General features: G+C 34.2%; 1 protein-coding gene and 1 pseudogene across 2 annotated transcripts in view; both read left to right on the top strand.

The window, feature by feature from the left end:
• ADK (adenosine kinase) overlaps positions 1-16,573 on the top strand; it is a 613,194-nt gene that overhangs the window by 161,345 nt on the left and 435,276 nt on the right. For both annotated transcript variants that reach the window (XM_033209675.1, XM_033209676.1), the window contains exon 4: positions 5,680-5,758. In XM_033209675.1, the coding sequence (XP_033065566.1) occupies positions 5,680-5,758 (79 nt within the window). The remainder of the gene's footprint in view (positions 1-5,679; positions 5,759-16,573) is intronic.
• The window catches only part of LOC117082719, a 66,361-nt pseudogene continuing 55,473 nt past the window's right edge, over positions 5,686-16,573 (top strand).

Below are 16,573 nucleotides of genomic sequence, written 5' to 3' on the forward strand. Positions count from 1 at the left end.
AATGGAAAGCAATTGCCCTTAGATAGAACTAGAAATTGTAAAGTGTTGGTTTTGTGGACATTTTCCTGTTCATAATTCTTCTTATTTCTTATTTATAAGTACTTTTATTCATATAGGATGCTGTGTTGAAGGGTATAATCATGGAGTCTTTTTTATTTCTTCATGTTAGGTAAGGAGAAAAAAGACACAATAGAAATTACAGTGCTATTTGTGTTTTAAAATTTCTCCTCTCCCTTTTGTATTCCTTATTGTTCTCTTCACTTTTTCTATTGTTTTTCTTGCTTTTCAGGATAGATTTTCTAGATGCATCCTAAATATAACTGACAATAGTTGCCTTTTATTTAAAAGTAATTCATTTAGTTTCCAACCACAAGGTATTTAATTCTACATATTTCTATTTTTATTTTACATGGTCTTAATATATCCTTGATTACTGTGTTGATCTTCCAGTTTTTAGTCTGCCACTTATACCATCAAAAGCCATTTAAACTGGACTTAGAGGATAATGAATCTAAATTTTCTCATCTTCCTCAAAACAACAGATACAATTAAAGTCACAAATAAGATGTACCTTCAGAATTGCGAGGAGACAGAACATAGTAAGAATTCAAGTCTCTTATAAACGGAGTTATAAACATCATATTCCAGTATTCATTCTGCTGCTTTGTCTGTACATTTGGAGAGCAGAGGTAGCTGGGAGGTTTAAGAGACTGAAAAAAAGGAGAGGGGTGTATGAAGTGTGGATCGGTAACAAACACCGTCACTCTTGAAAAGAAAAAGTCCAACAGACATCCTAGACCTGTGTTTTAGACAGGTAGGAGGACAGTATGTTAATTTTTAAAGACAAAATAATTATATTGAATGAATTTATTGATCATTTTGTTGAACAATTATTATAAGGACATCCCATATTATATTTCAGCTTTTATAAACTATAAATGTTTATGTCTTACATTTTGTGTTCTTTCAACTTTATCTTAATTTGCTTCTCTTATTTTTAGTGTCATTTTGTACATTTGTTTAATATTACCATATTCATATCTTTATGTTATAATTTTTTTCCTGTAATAATGTAACTTATAAATAATGATAATATTACCAGGTTTATTAAATTTCTTCCAATGATAATTACTATAATAGGCTTGTGGTAGAAAAATGGATCAGGTACTGTCCTTCCAATTCTGTCAGGCTTTTGATTGAGGTGTTTATATGGCCACCCCATTCAAACAAAGAATGTCAACCAAAAGGAGAAAGTAAGAAGGAATCTATAAATTCCTGATATTCCCATACTTTATTCCCTATGGAAAAAGTCCTGTAAGGAAAATATATAGAAGTTTCCCATAAAATGTAATGATACCATAAACTCTTTCATCCTTAAACACCTGTTAGTCTTGCCACAGTACAATCAGTTCCCTGAAGATAAATATTTCTTGGTTTGTTAGTTGGCTACTTAGGAGTTCCTTTTCCTTCTTAAGATTTTCTTCTCTCCTGCATTTCTTTTCTAACACCATCCAACTCGTTATCCAAACTAGCAACCTCAGAATTATCATCCCTCTTCCACATCTTACACTTCATCACATCCTATATCTTCAACTTCGGAATGATTCCTTAGTTTGGTCTTGTCTCTCTATCCGGTCTTTCATATGAGCTATTCTAAAGGCAGGTGGTCTGCTTCTCTTTACTCTATCCTCCAGTGTTATGATCATTTTTAAAAAGTCCACTTCTCGCACTATTGCTAAATAGAGTTTAATAATTTCTAGTAGCTTTCAGAATAGTGTCTACACTTATTAGCCTGATAGTTACTACTTTTTTTTGTCAATTTTTACTACTTTGATTTTGACCTGCATTTTGTTTGTGTTTAACTGGTTTTTCTGAATACATCATGTTTATTGTTTCATACTCAACCCTGAATATTTTTTTCCCTTAAGTGTCAAATTTCAATTCAGATGTTAAACTTTCCCTGCCTTTTTTGTTCAGAATCACTTCTTTCTCTGCTCTTGCTTTCTATTCAGCTTTGTTCTATATATAGTTCTTTTAAAATAATTGTATGGAAAATTGCTATGTTCTTTTATTATAAAATGAAGTTGATTTTTCATTACAAAACAGTTTATATGCTTATTGCACAATTTAAACAGATGTATAAAAGAGCCATAATTGTTCCTAATTTGGCGATAACTACTGTTAATACTTTGGTTGTATTCTTCCAGGTTCTTTTCAGTAGACATGTATATTGGATAATTTTGTTTACACAAAAAAAGGATTATATTGCACATAAGTTTTTGTAAATTAACATTTCTCATTTGAAATAACATGGAAAATACCTATCAATAGACATAAATCTATTTTAAATCTGTAACATTTAAAAAGGCTTAATACTTTAATAGAAGCAACACATACACATAGTTAAAACTACAACAAGGTAGAAAATTAAATGCTTATTTGAAGACTTCTAATTTTGGGAAATCGACTAATTCTGCTATTCATCAGGATTTCTCAGACCAAAATTCAGACAAGACTAAATTTGCCCATTTCCACCTACTATTGTTTATTCTCTATTTATATTATGCTAGAGCTTGTAGTCTTTGTACTAACGCAAGAAAGGGGAGGAAAAAATTGTCCTTATTCACAAATGATAATTATGTTTAATTTATTAAAAACACATAAATCTTTGGAGTTAATTAAATATTAGAAACTTGGCTGGAAAAAATGGATATAAAGAGTGTTTATAAATATCAGCCACAAATAAAAATTAAGTTTAAACAATATCATAATAGTATTAAAACATAGGAAGTATGAAGTAGTGATCAGAATAAAAGATGTGGGGGCTTTGTGGCAAACATGAAACTTTGAGAGATACTGTAACCATGGATTAGATGATGTAATATTGGAAATATATCACTTTTCCCAGCATAGATATAGAAAATTAGTGCAATCACTAATTTTCTAACAAGTTGGGTGCGGTGGCTCACGCCTGTAATCCCAGCACTTTGGGAAGCTGAGGTGGGTGGATCACGAGGTCAAGAGATGGAGACCATCCTGGCCAACATAGTGAAACCCCGTCTCTACTAAAAATAGAAAAATTAGATGGACGTGGTGGGATGCGCCTGTAGTCCCAGCTACTTGGGAGGCTGAGGCAGGAGTATTGCTTGAACGAGGGAGTTGGAGGCTGCAGTGAGCTGAGATTGCGCCAGTGCACTCCAGTCTGGCAACAGAGCGAGACTCAGTCTCAAAAAAAAAAAAAAAAAAAAAAATCCTAACAAGTTGGTTTTTAGAGTTTGACAACTAGTTGTAAATTTATATGAAGTACAAAGAACCAAGAACGGCCAAAGTACTCATGAAGAACAACAGGGTAAGGACACTTGTAGAGAGAGAGAGAGTATGTGTGTGTGTATATATGTGTGTATATATATGTATATATTATATATGAGAGATATGTATAAGATACTGGGATTTCTAAGTCAGTTCAGTGTTTTTTTCCTTAACTTGAGTAGTAGTTACACAGACACTTCTTAAATTTTGCACATTTTTTTTACTTACCCTAGAGAAATTTATGAAAAACAAAAGTAAACTATAAACACCAGTGGAAAAAAAAAATCCTTTTATATCAACTCCATAGAGATGCAAATACTGTTAAAAGTTAATGTTTTTAGGCCCTAGCTCCATGGCTCACACCTGTAATCCTAGCACTTTGGGAGGCTGAGGTGGGAGGATCGCCTGAGCTCAGGAGTTCAATATCTGCCGGGGCAACATGGTGAAGCCCGTTTTTACAAAATAAAATATAAAAAAAATTAGCCAAGTATGGTGGCGCATACCTGTATTCCCAGCTATTTGGGGGACTGAAGTGGGAGGATCCTTTGAGCCCAGGAGATGGAGGCTGCATTGAGCTATGTTTGCGCCACTGCACTCCAGCCTGGGTGACAAAGGAAGATTCTGTCTCAAAAAAAAAAAAAAAAAGGTAATGTTTTTAGCTTAACATTATAAATCAAATAATGAATTTATGCTTACTTTTAATTAAGTTTATACAATGTGAACTCTATAGTGGAAGATGAAGAATGTAGTGCACTTACACTGTTTTGCCTTTTTATTCTTCCTTATATTTGCTTTGGTTTGATTTTTTTATTGATTAACTTTATGACTTCAACAATATATTTAAAACCTTTTTAAAAACTTGATTTTTAACATTTGAGATATTTATGGAGTCTTCTCCATAAAAGGGAGAATTTTGCTTGCAATAATGTATGATGGGCACTTTTAACTTTTTTATGGCTTTCTTTTTCAAAGTCGTACACCACCCTCCTTTTCTTTTAACCTCATTCCATCTTTCTTCTTTTTTTTTGGGGGGGGAGAGTTTGGCACATCTCCTTAGTAATTTTTTCCACATAGGATAAAGGATTATTAAGTATTGCTTTGCCTTATTAACCTGATAATTTGAGTGCATATTGAAAATTTCTAGTTTCAAAAATTTCCTCCCTTCTCAGCATAGAATACATTACTCCATTATATTTTTAGCATCTGGTATTCTTTGAGAAGTTTAGTATTAGTCTGATTTTTATTCCTTTTAAGGTAATTATTATTTTTCACTTTATATGCTTTTAGGGTTTTATCTTAATATGAGAGATTACACAAGATGTGTCCAAGTATGGGGTCCTCGTCCCTAATCCCTTGTAAAACTGTTTGATGTTTGGAAAAATCTGACCATATTTATGTTTCACCTTTTTTCCCCCCAACATTTCTCTCTTACTCTTCATAATGTTTATTTTCCCTTTCTGTATTTCCTGTTAAATAGATCTCGGACCACCTAATAAATTCTCTGCACCTTTTAATTTTTATTTCATATTTTTAATCTCTTATATTTTCTATCTACTTTTTTGGTATTTTTAAAAATTTCAACTTTCCTATTTTTATCTTAGTTTTTACCCATGCATATTTTGATTGCTCAGGTAATCCATCCAACTATTGATTTTTCAAAAATTTTTCAATAATTGTTAGTGTATAGAAACTGTGTCATTCTTTAGCTGCATCTTTTCATATAATTAGATAGGTCTGTTTGTGGCATCTTTCTTTCCTTGCTTTACAGGCAGTGCTGTTATGCTTTTGTTTGTTTTTATATATAAAATATATTTTTTGACATTTAGTAAGATGTGGAAGAGGAAATGAACATATGCTTCATCATCTCTTTTGAAGTGTAAGGTCTTATAATTTTCATACTTCTTGAACTGATTCCAAGGGTAACATTAAGTGAAATTTTGTTTAGTTTCTATAGAAAACTCGCTTAGTTGTCTGGAATGAGGAGAAATACACACTGATTTCTGTAGTTTGTAGTAACAAGTAATTCTGAGACTGGGATTCTGATTTTGACTTAACCAATTTGCCACATGTGACCTCCATTTGGCAATCTATTAATTATTACTTTTACTTTCTGTTTAGTTTAATGGCTAATTATGGACAGTCTGTGTTTTAAATTCTTAAATTCTTATAGTTACACACTTATGGAAAACATTTCTTAAATGTGGAAATTCAGTATTTTTGTTATAAGATATTTCAATTCATTTATTCAACATACTTAAACAATTAAAATATTTTACTATTTGTGTTTTAATACTCTTCTGCTCAGAAAAGTTTACATTGTGGCAACTCACAGAAGGTAACTTACTTTTTTCTACTGTGATTTCCTTATAGGTTTGATGAACTCGTGAAAAAATTCAAAGTCGAATATCATGCTGGTGGCTCTACCCAGAACTCAATTAAAGTGGCTCAGGTTGGTTACTTATTTTAAAAGTTAAAGGGATTCAAAATGATTCTAGACCCATGTCTATTTTGCATAATTGTTTCCATTTATATTGTGTTGCTGTAGAATATACTTTTGTTCATTTGAATTGGGATTTTAGTAGTCATTGCACATCTAATCAAAAGTTACTTTAATTGCTATTTCTTTGGCTATTGGTAAGCTTGACCTTTTAATATGTTTATTGTTCATTTGCATTTCTTCTTAAATTACTTGTTTCCTTTCACTATCATTTTATAATTTTTCATATGTTACAGATTTATAGAAATTCTTCATATTTTATAGATAGTATTCCTTTTTATTTCATAAGTTGAAAGTATGTATTTTTTGTCATGTGTACATTAACTCTTACAATGTCTTTTACGGTGCCTTAGTTCTTAATGTAACTTTCAAAGTTTTTAATGTAATTAAACTTTATGGCTTCTTCATTTTCTGCATGTCCTCCTCAGGAAGGACGTTTCTGCCACAAGATAGTAGAAATTGCTCTGTATTATATATAGATATCTATATACATAAATATACATGGATATGTTCATACCTAAATATGTATAGACATATATGTTGGTAGATATGTATATACATCTATATATCTATACCTGGGTATATCTTTAATATATCTGTATGTCTGTCTCTATTCCCATATCTTCCAATGAGTAATTGAATAAACTCATTAGGCATATACTCTTTGAGTTACCAGTTTAACCTAATCTTGATTGAGAGAGTTAGTGATCTGCTTAATCTTCCAGCTTTGAAAGATATAAACAAGTTTTACATACCACTGGTTCTTACCTTTGCAGTTTGAAGCTAGCTCAAAATTCTGCTCGTTGCAATCATGTGTCAGTTCTGCTATACTAGATTTCTTTTTCTTTTTTATTGATTAATGCTTTCCCTTTGAATTCTAATTAACTTCAAGAACTGGAAAAGTGGAAAATTGACAAATAAAATCCAGAATGATTTCTTTTCAAGTAACTCTTAGTTGATTTAGACATATAGTATGATTATTCCACATACTTCCAAGCTCAGATTTAATCATAGTTTTCAAATCTTTTATAAAAATGAATCTTTAAGGTGGTCATTAATATGAAGTGGCCTGAGTCTTTCTGTTGGTCAATTGATTTGTATTGTTTTTGGTAAAACATCCAGGTGGTCACTTTATGAACTTCCAGAGTAATAGAAAAAGGATGATTTACGGCCAGGCGCAGTGGCTCACACCTGTAATCCCAGCACTTTGGGAAGCTGAGGTGGACAGATCACTTGAGGTCAGGAGATCCAGATCAGCCTGACCAACATGGTGAAACCCCGTCTCTACTAAAAAAATACAAAAATTAGCCAGGTGTGGTGGCGTTTGCCTGTCATCCCAGCTACTTGGGAGGCTGAGGCCAGAGAATAGCTTGAACCTGGGCAGTAGAGGTTGCAGTGAGCCGAGATCATGCCACTGCACTCCAGCCTGGGCAACAGAGTGAGACTCCATCTCAAAAAAAAAAAAAAAAAAAAAAAAAAAAGATGATTTACTAAAGCCTTAATTTATCAAGGCACGTTTTGCATTTTACAGTTTTCAGTCTTTTCTCCTACTAGAACTGGGGGTGATATGGTTAGGCTTTGTGTCCCCGCCCAAATCTCATCTTGAATTGTAATCCCCACATGCCAAGGAAGAGACCAGGTGGAGGTAATTGAATCATGGAGGCAGTTTCCTTCATGTTGTTCTCATGATAGTGAGTGAGTTCTCACAAGATCTGATGGCTTTATAAGGGGCTCTTCTTACTCCTTTGCTCCGCATTTCTCATTCTTGCTGCCTTGTAAAGAAGGTGCCTTTCTTCTTCTTTGCCTTCTGCCATGATTATAAGTTTTCAGAGGCCTTTCCAGCCATGCTAAACTGTGAGTCAACTAAACCTTTTTTCTTTTCTTTTTTTTTTTTTTTGAGACAGAGTCTCGCTCTGTCGCCCGGGCTGGAGTGCAGTGGCTGGATCTCAGCTCACTGCAAGCTCTGCCTCCCGGGTTCACGCCATTCTCCTGCCTCAGCCTCCCGAGTAACTGGGACTACAGGCGCCGGCCACCACGCCTGGCTAATTTTTTCTATTTTTTGTAGAGATGGAGTTTCACCGTGTTAGCCAGGATGGTCTGGATCTCCTGACCTCGTGATCCGCCCGCCTCGGCCCTTTTTTCTTTATAAATTACCCAGTCTCTGGCTGGGCGCGGTGGCTCACACCTGTAATCCCAGCACTTTGGGAGGCCGAGATGGCCAAAAACTTAGCCGGGCACGGTGGTGGGCACCTATAGTCCCAGCTACACGGGAGGCTGAGGCAGGAGAATGGTGTGAACCCAGGGGGCGGAGCTTGCAGTGAGTGGAGATCGTGCCACTGCACTCCAGCCTGGGCGACAGAGCGAGACTCTGTCTCATAAATAAATAAATAAATAAATAACCAACCCAGTCTCAGGCAGTTCTTTACAATAGTGTGAAAATGGACTAATACCGGGAGACTATTAGCTGTTCACTGATTGTCTCCTTCCTTGAGGATCTTCATCAGTTTCTGCCTTCTAAAAGTTCATTAATTATGTAATTAAGTTCTCCCTCAGCTTTCTCCCTGATACTGGTCTCATAATAAAACAGTCATTGCCTACTTTTATTCTTTTGCACTTTTTACAGTATTTCACATTCATTCTAACAATGTATTCTAGTAATGGTTTATTTGTTCTTGTCTTTTGCAAGGTAATAAAAGGAATTTGAAGTTTTGGGTAACTTACTATGTGAGATCTTACTAGTAATCATACTTTCATATATCAAGTTATATGACAAATTATGTCAACAAGAAAATGTCCCCAAAGCTCTTAGGTATTTTGATATGTCAAATCATGTTCTTGAAGATTTTAATGAAACCATAGGCAACAAAAACAAATATTGTTGATATCTTGTCCAAATAGAATTCTAGACTTATTTGATATACAGTACAAATGTAAATTTTGGTAAATTTCATTTGGTCTGAACTTCTTACTAATGAAAGTGAAAAGTTCTTATCTGCTCAATATCCTGCACAGCATATATACAACACTGCTAAAGAGGGGTGTGACTTGCTTAAGTTTGATAATTGATGCTTTCTTAATGAACACTTTTGGTTATGTTGTCAGTTTTTAAAAAATTTGTAGAAGCACTTACTGTGATTTTTGACTTGAAAGAAATGGAAAAAGGCTGGCATTGTGACTCATGCCTGTAATCCCAGCATTTTGAGAGGCTAAGTCAGGAGGATCGCTTGATTCCAGTAGTTTGAGACCCTGTCTCTACAAAAAGAAAAATAAATGGAAGAAAATGACCTCCTTGAATATGTGCCTAAAAGATGGCTATTTTTGTTGCTGGACATAGATACTTTGCAGTACAATATTAACAAAATATGGGACCAAAGGAATGCCTTTCTCTGATTTGGCAGTACATTGAGAATGAGAATGGAAAAACAAGATTATAGAAAAAAGTATTTTTATGAGGTTTCTGTTTCTTTTGTTTGTTTGTTTGTTTTGAGACAGAGTCTCACTCTGTTGCCAGGCTGGAGTGCAGTGGCACAATCTCTGCTCACTGCAACTTCTGCCTCCCGGGTTCAAGTGATTCTCCTGCCTCAGCTTCCCAAGTAGCTGAGACTATAGGCATGTGCCACCATGCCCAGACAATTTCTGTATTTTTAGTAGAGACGGGGTTTCACCATGTTGGACTGGATGGTCTTGATCTCTTGACCTCGTGATCCACCTACCTCGGCCTCCCAAAGTGCTGGAATTGAAGGCGTGAGCCACCACACCCAGCTTGTTTCTGTTTTTGAAGAGGCCACAAGTAGGCTAGAAAAAACACATACCAAAAAAAAAAAAAACCACACAAATAATTTTATTTATTTATTATTATTATTATTTTTTTTGAGACACTGTCTCTCGCTCTGTTGCCTAGGCTGGAATGTAGTGGTGTGATCATAGCTCACTCCAGCCTCGAACTGCTGGGCTCAAAGAGTCCTTCTTCCTCCATCTCCTGAGTAGCTAGGACTACAGTCATACCGTGCCATACCTGGCTAATTTATTTGTTGTAGAGACAGGGTCTCTGTATGTTGCCCAGATTGGTCTTGAACTTTTGGCCTCAAGTGATCCTCCTGCCTTAGTCTCCCAAAGTGCTAGGATTATAGGTGTGAACCATTGTACCTGGCCCAAATGTCTCATTTTTATATTAAGAGTGCTTCAGAACTCAAGTAAAAAAGTCACAGAAAAGAGCAATGAGGTTAAATAAAACTTTTTTTCAGTTTCTTTACTAAAACTGTAACTTATTTGGAATCCAGTTTTGACATCACAAATTCAAATTCAGGTGTTTTAAAACCATTTCTGCAAGAAAGAGAAATTTAACTTAGGATGATAGCCAATGTCTTTCAGAGTGTTTTAAAGTGATGGACATTTTGAACACTGATAAGCCTATATAATGAATCTGTAAACACAAGGGATGTGATTCATAAGGAGCTGGAATGCCAAAACATGCATTTAGCTAAAAGATAGATAGATATTTTTATAGAACTATAAACTAATTCCTATATCTAAACACCTATTATTGATAGTAATTAAAATCCTAAGTATTCTGTTTACATGCTTTTGTTGAGAGGATATTTAGCTTAATGTCATCGCATTGGATTGATACCAAGAATGTGGGCTTGATGCATCAGAGGTGTAAGTCACAGTGGATTTTACCTTTGACTGTGTTAAGTTTTACCACACATACAAGAAGGATTGACCTAATGGCTCTAGTGAAGTATAGAAAGGAAACATAAAAGTAAAACTATTTTATTATTTCATAGGCAAAAAGAAGCATGCCATTGTTCTTTTTAATTCAATATTGGTAAAGTGTTTAATCCAACTATAGTTACATTTTTTTTTAAAGTGTGACAGAAATAAATAATGCAGAATAATATATGATTATGAATAAGTTCAATATTAGTTAGCTAGAGCAGTCTTAACAATTTCAGAGACTAGGTGGCTTAAACAACAAAGATTTATTTTCTCACAGTGTTGGAGTCCCAGATCAAAGTATTGACACCTTGATTCCTTCAGAGGCCTTGCTTCTTGGCCTGCAGATGGCTACCCTCTTTCTGCCTCTTTGCGTAGTGGTTTCTGTGTACATATGTACCCCTGGAGTGTGTCTACGTGTCCTAATGTCTTCTTATAAGGACACCAGTCAGATTGGATTAAGGCCTACCTTACTGCCCTCCATTAATTTAATTACCTTGTTAAAGACCCTATCTTCAAATATAGTCACATTGTGAGATACTGGAGTTTAGGGCTTCAACATATGAATAGTGGCAGGAGGGTCCGTGGAGGGATGTTTATAGTTCAGCCCATAACAACTATGTGTTTTTAAATTTTTGTGTCTAAGTAATAAAACATCAATAAGTTAATTTTTGGTAGTTTTCTTTTTTGATACCGTCTTCCTTTTCTTTCCTGTATATGTTTTAGTTACTTTTATTATTTACCATTTAAATTACAGTTAACATTGTAAACTCATAACAACCTGATTTGGATAATATCAATGTAGTTTCAGTAATATACAAACACTCTACTCCTTTACATCTCCATCCTCTTCTTATATATTATTACTCTCATTGATTATGTCTTTGTATATTGCATGCCCATTAACATAGATTTATAATTATTCTTTTATTCATTTGCCTTTTAAATCATATAGAATAAAAGGAATTACAAACCAAAAGTTCAGTGATACTGGCATTTATATTTACTATGTCCTTTCATTTCAGCCTGCAGGACTCTCTTTAGCATTTTGTGTAGGGCAGGTCTATTGTTAACAAACTGTCTTAGCTTTTGTTTATCTGGGAATGTCCTAAATAGCCCCTTTATTGTAGGGTAGTTTTGTTGGATATGTAATTCTTGGTTAATAGTGCCTTTCGTTTAATACATTAAATATGTCAACTCACTGCTTTTTGGCCTACATGGTTTCTGATGAGAATTAGTTCTTAATCTTATTGAGAATCCTGACTTGGGACCAGTTGCTTTTCTCTCACTGATTTCAAAATTATTTCCTTTTCTTTGTCTTTCAACAGTTTGACTATAATGTGTCTTGGTGTGAATCTTTTTGTGTTTATCATGTTTAGAGCTTATTAAATTCATGCTTCAAGTTCATGCTTGGATGTGTAGATTCATTCATTTTATCAAAGTCGGGAAGTTTTGGAACATTACATCTTCAAACATTTTTTTCTTTTATTTTCTCTCTATTTTTTTTCTGGCATTCTCATAATTAATATGTTGGTCTGTGATGATTGTTTAATGATAAGGATTCTGACTAAATAAGATAGAAAAAAACACCATGGTGAGTAAACAAAGCAGAAATAGAACCCTACTGTTCTAACTAGTAACCTCAGCTTGCTTTTTTTACTGGAGATTTTTCTCTCATCCTGAGAAGACTTCAATTTTTACTTCTCTAAATGTGAGAGATTTTGAGTAGTGTTTCACTTGTTTTCTTCACTTCTTACTGTCTTCTTCAATTTGGGAGTAATTGTAGGTTGTCACAGAGAGTGTCGAATATGCATCACTTTAAATACAGCTATCAGTAAATGGACTCTTTCATTCATGCTTCCCAGGGATGACAGTTTTCCTTGGTGCCTAGATGCCTTTTTGTTCTTTGGAGATTTATAGTGTTATGTGACTCATTGAATTTTTCAGAAGCCTGATGGTGAGCTACATGAGGTATTTCTATTTAAGTTCTAGGTTCACTTGTTTTTAAACTTCCTTGAATTTAATTTATCTATAGTATTTTAAAATTTATTTTTTAAATGCCATCTTGGGGTATATTCTGGGCATCTCAAAAATTTTAAATACCATCTTATCCTTTGTTAACTGGAATATAAGCAGGTAATCATTTGAATGACTTTTTCCCTGTAATTATTATAATATTGAGGCTATATAGATTTTTATTTTATTTTATTTTATTTTTTATTTTTTTGAGACAGAGTCTCGCTCTGTCACCCAGGCTGGAGTGCAGTGGCGCGATCACGGCTCACCGCATCCTTGACCTCCTGGGCTCAAGGAATTCTCCTACCTCAGCCTCTTGAGTAGTTGGGACTATAGGTGCACACCATCACACCCGCCTTGTTTTTAACTTTTTTGTACAGATGGGGTTTTGCTGTATTAACCAGGCTGGTCCTGCATTCCTGGGCTCAAACGATCCTCAAGACATTAGCTTGGTCTCCTCTCAAATTAGCAGATCCTTATTTCTGTCTTATAATTTCTAATCTGCTTTTATGATTATTGACTTACATTCAGTCTCGCAGTTTTTCATGTCTCTTCCAGTTAGATAAGCCTCCATATTTGTATTTAACTTCCAGTAAAATTTTAACCATGTTGTTGTTTCATTTTTAATTAAAATTTGAGAGGACTGCCTAAATGCCAGTGTGTTTTATGTTTTATACATCTCAGGGGGATGCTTTTAATTGTTTTCTTGATGTAAAACATCACATAATAAACTAGTGTTCATAATTGTATTTTAAAGCTTTCCAAAATACTATGTAAAATGAGTTTCTAAAAACACTGAGCAAAAGATTTAGGAATTATGTTTGAATGAAATAGAAACATTGAACTCAAAATTGTAAAGCTGATATTTCAAGAACTACCAATTGGTGTAACATTACTAATTGAGTTATGGTATTTAGAAGTTAAAACTGATTTAAATCAAAGGACTCATGTTGTTTATCTATTTCGAGATCTTTTTTGAAAAAAATCTAAAGTTTTTCTGTATTAAAAAAAAATCTGATTATCTCTTTTGTGACCTATTTTACCTAGAAAAGCTAGTTAGAGGTAAAAAGGTTTTTTATGAGATGTACTTCTGTGCATTGGAACAGTCCAGATGTAAATTTAAAAAGAAGAAATGACAATGAAGTGATCAAAGAGAATTCTCTGTTCAAATGCTTTCACCTGGAGCAGTTGCAGAAATGTCAGCAGTACAACTGTATTTATAATTGTAGCAGGATGTGGCAGAAGGTGATGCAATACAGTCTCTCAATTCTTTCTGTCATTTAAGAAAGTAGTAAGTACTAATTCTGTCAATTTTATGATTAATGAATAATTTTAAGTAACATAAGCCCTACAAATAAGGTTGACTATTCAAATTGTGATACCTCCTTATAATTTTTAAACTTTAAATACGAATTAATACTCCTCTTTGTTTGCCTTTCTGAGCTCTTCCCTTTTCAAATTAGGTTGTAAACTTTTCATAGCTAAAATAAGATGAAGGAAGCAGTGGCTTGCTGTCCTCAATTACAATACTTTTGATGTGTTTGTGAAATTATTCTAACTTAGATTCTTTAATGTAAAGAAAAATCAGTATTTCATTTTTCCTTCCTGCCTTTTCTCCCTCTCTCCTTTCCTTGTCTCTCTCCTTTCCTTTCTCTCTCTTTTCCCCTTTATCCCTCCTCTCCCCTTCCCTTCTTTTTCCTCCTCCTCCCTTCCTTACATCTCCTTCCCTTCTCTTCCTACCCTTCCTCCTCCCTCCCCCTTCTTCCTTTCTTCCTACGTTTTTTTATGTATTATATTAAGAAATTATTTTACTACTATTTGTGATGACATGCTTTTAGTTCTGTCTCAGCAGTTATGGTTGTGCTCTGCAGTTGTCTAATATAAATCTACACATATCACAGTTACCCACTTCATAAAAGAATGACATATCTCTACTCTTGTGGACCTTAATGTCATGCAGTGTTCCTGGGTATGATATTAAACATGGGTACAATTTGAAATTGTATTTTTCTGTCTAAAAGCAAAATAAATAAACCTTCAGTAAGAAATACTACAAGCAATGGGACATAATTTCATCAAGGGGATAAAACTCTGTTCCTTTTTATTCTATTTTGGAATTGGAATTCAGAAACTTTTTTGTCCTATGGATGGTATATTCATTTATTTGAAATGAAAATTGAACTCAGGTTTTTCTGAAAGAGTCTCATTTGTTAATTGGTTCACAAGGATGGTCTTTGCCATTTAAATTATACAGTGGTACTGTCAGCTGCCATTGTTTTTGAAAGCAAAGAAAATATTTAATTGTATTGATTTTCTAACTTACATTCCAATTAATACACATTTCCTTCTTCTTTAAATAACTTTATTGGAATATAGTTCACATACAATTCACCTGTTTAAAATGTATGATCCTGTGGCTCTTAGTGTGTTCACAGATTTAGCTAGCTGTGCAACCATCACCACAGTCAGTTTCACAATATTTTCATTATCAAATGAAGAAACTCTATAATCATTAGTAGCCATTCCCCATTTCTCTCTCACCCCCTGATCTTCTTTCCATTCAACCCCTCGGCCCCAGACAGTCACTTATCTAGTTTTGTTTCTATATGTTTGCCTATTCTAGACAATTATTTTTGTTTTTGGAGATGGCAGTTTGCTCCATCTTCGAGGCTGGAGTGCAGTGGCACAATCATGGCTCACTGCAGCCTCCAACTCCTAAGCGCAAGTGATCCTCCCACCTCTGCCTCCTGAGTAGCTGGGTCCACCGGCCTGTGCCACCATGCTCAGCTAATTTTTAACTTGTAAATTTTCTGTGGAAATGGAATCTTGCTTTGTTGCCCAGGCTGATGTTGATTTCCTGACCTCAAGCAACCCTCCCACCTCTGCCTCCCGAAGTGCTGGGATTACAGGTGTGAGCCACTGTGCACAGCCTTTAACCAGTTATCGAAAACCTGTTCATATCTGTGATTCTAGATTCTTTCACCAATATCTCTCCATCCTTCTACCCCTCTAATTACCCAGGCCTCTGATAAACACCATTTTACTCTCCTATGAGATCAGCTTTTTTATAGTTCACATGTGAGTTGAGATTATGTAGCATTTGTTTTTTGTACCTGGCTTATTTCTTTTAACATGATATTCTCCAGCTTCCTCTATGTTACCACAAATGAGAGAATTTTGTTCTTTTTTTTTTTTGTGGATAAATAGTATTCCATTGCGTATATATACCGCATTTTATTTATTCATTCATTGCCTGATGAACTCTTAGGTTGATTACGTATCTTGGCTGTTGTGAATAATGAAGCAATAAATATGGAAGTGCAGATATATCTTAATCATTTCCACTGAGTATGTACCCAAAAGTGGAATTGCTGGATCATTTTGAAGTCAGATAGCATGATGTGTCTTTGTCATTTTTGCTCAAGATTGCTTTTGCTATTTGGGATGTTTTGTGGTTCTATATGAATTTTAGAATTTTTTTTCTATTTCTGTGAAGATTGTCATTGGCGTTTTGAGAGAGTTTACTTTGAATCTGTAGATCACTTTGGATAGTATGAACATTTTAGCGTTATTAATTCTTTCATTACATGAATGCAGGCTATCTTTTCATTTATTTGTGTCTTCTTTAATTTCTTTCATCGGTGTTTTATACCTTTCATCTTAGAGATCTTTTACCTCCTTTGTTGAATTTATCCCTAGGTATTTTAGCTATTTTTATAACTATTTTAAGAGGAATTGTTTACTTGATTTTTGTTTTTTCAGGTCGTTTGTGGTTGATGTATAGAAATGCTTTTGTATGTTTGTTTTGTATCCTACAACTTTACTGAATGTGATTATTCTGACAGTATTTTGGTACATTCTTTAGGGTTTTCTGTGTATGAGATCATGTTGTCTGCAAACAAGAACAGTTTAATTTCCACCTTTCCAATTTGGATGCCTTTTATTTCTTTCTCTTGCCTAATTGTTCTGGCTGGGTCTTCTAGACTATGATGAATAGAAAAGGTGAAAGTATACATCCTTGTCTCGTTCCAGATT

This window comes from Trachypithecus francoisi, unplaced genomic scaffold, assembly GCF_009764315.1.
Source record: "Trachypithecus francoisi isolate TF-2019V2 unplaced genomic scaffold, Tfra_2.0 Lachesis_group9, whole genome shotgun sequence".
NCBI lineage: Eukaryota > Metazoa > Chordata > Mammalia > Primates > Cercopithecidae > Trachypithecus > Trachypithecus francoisi.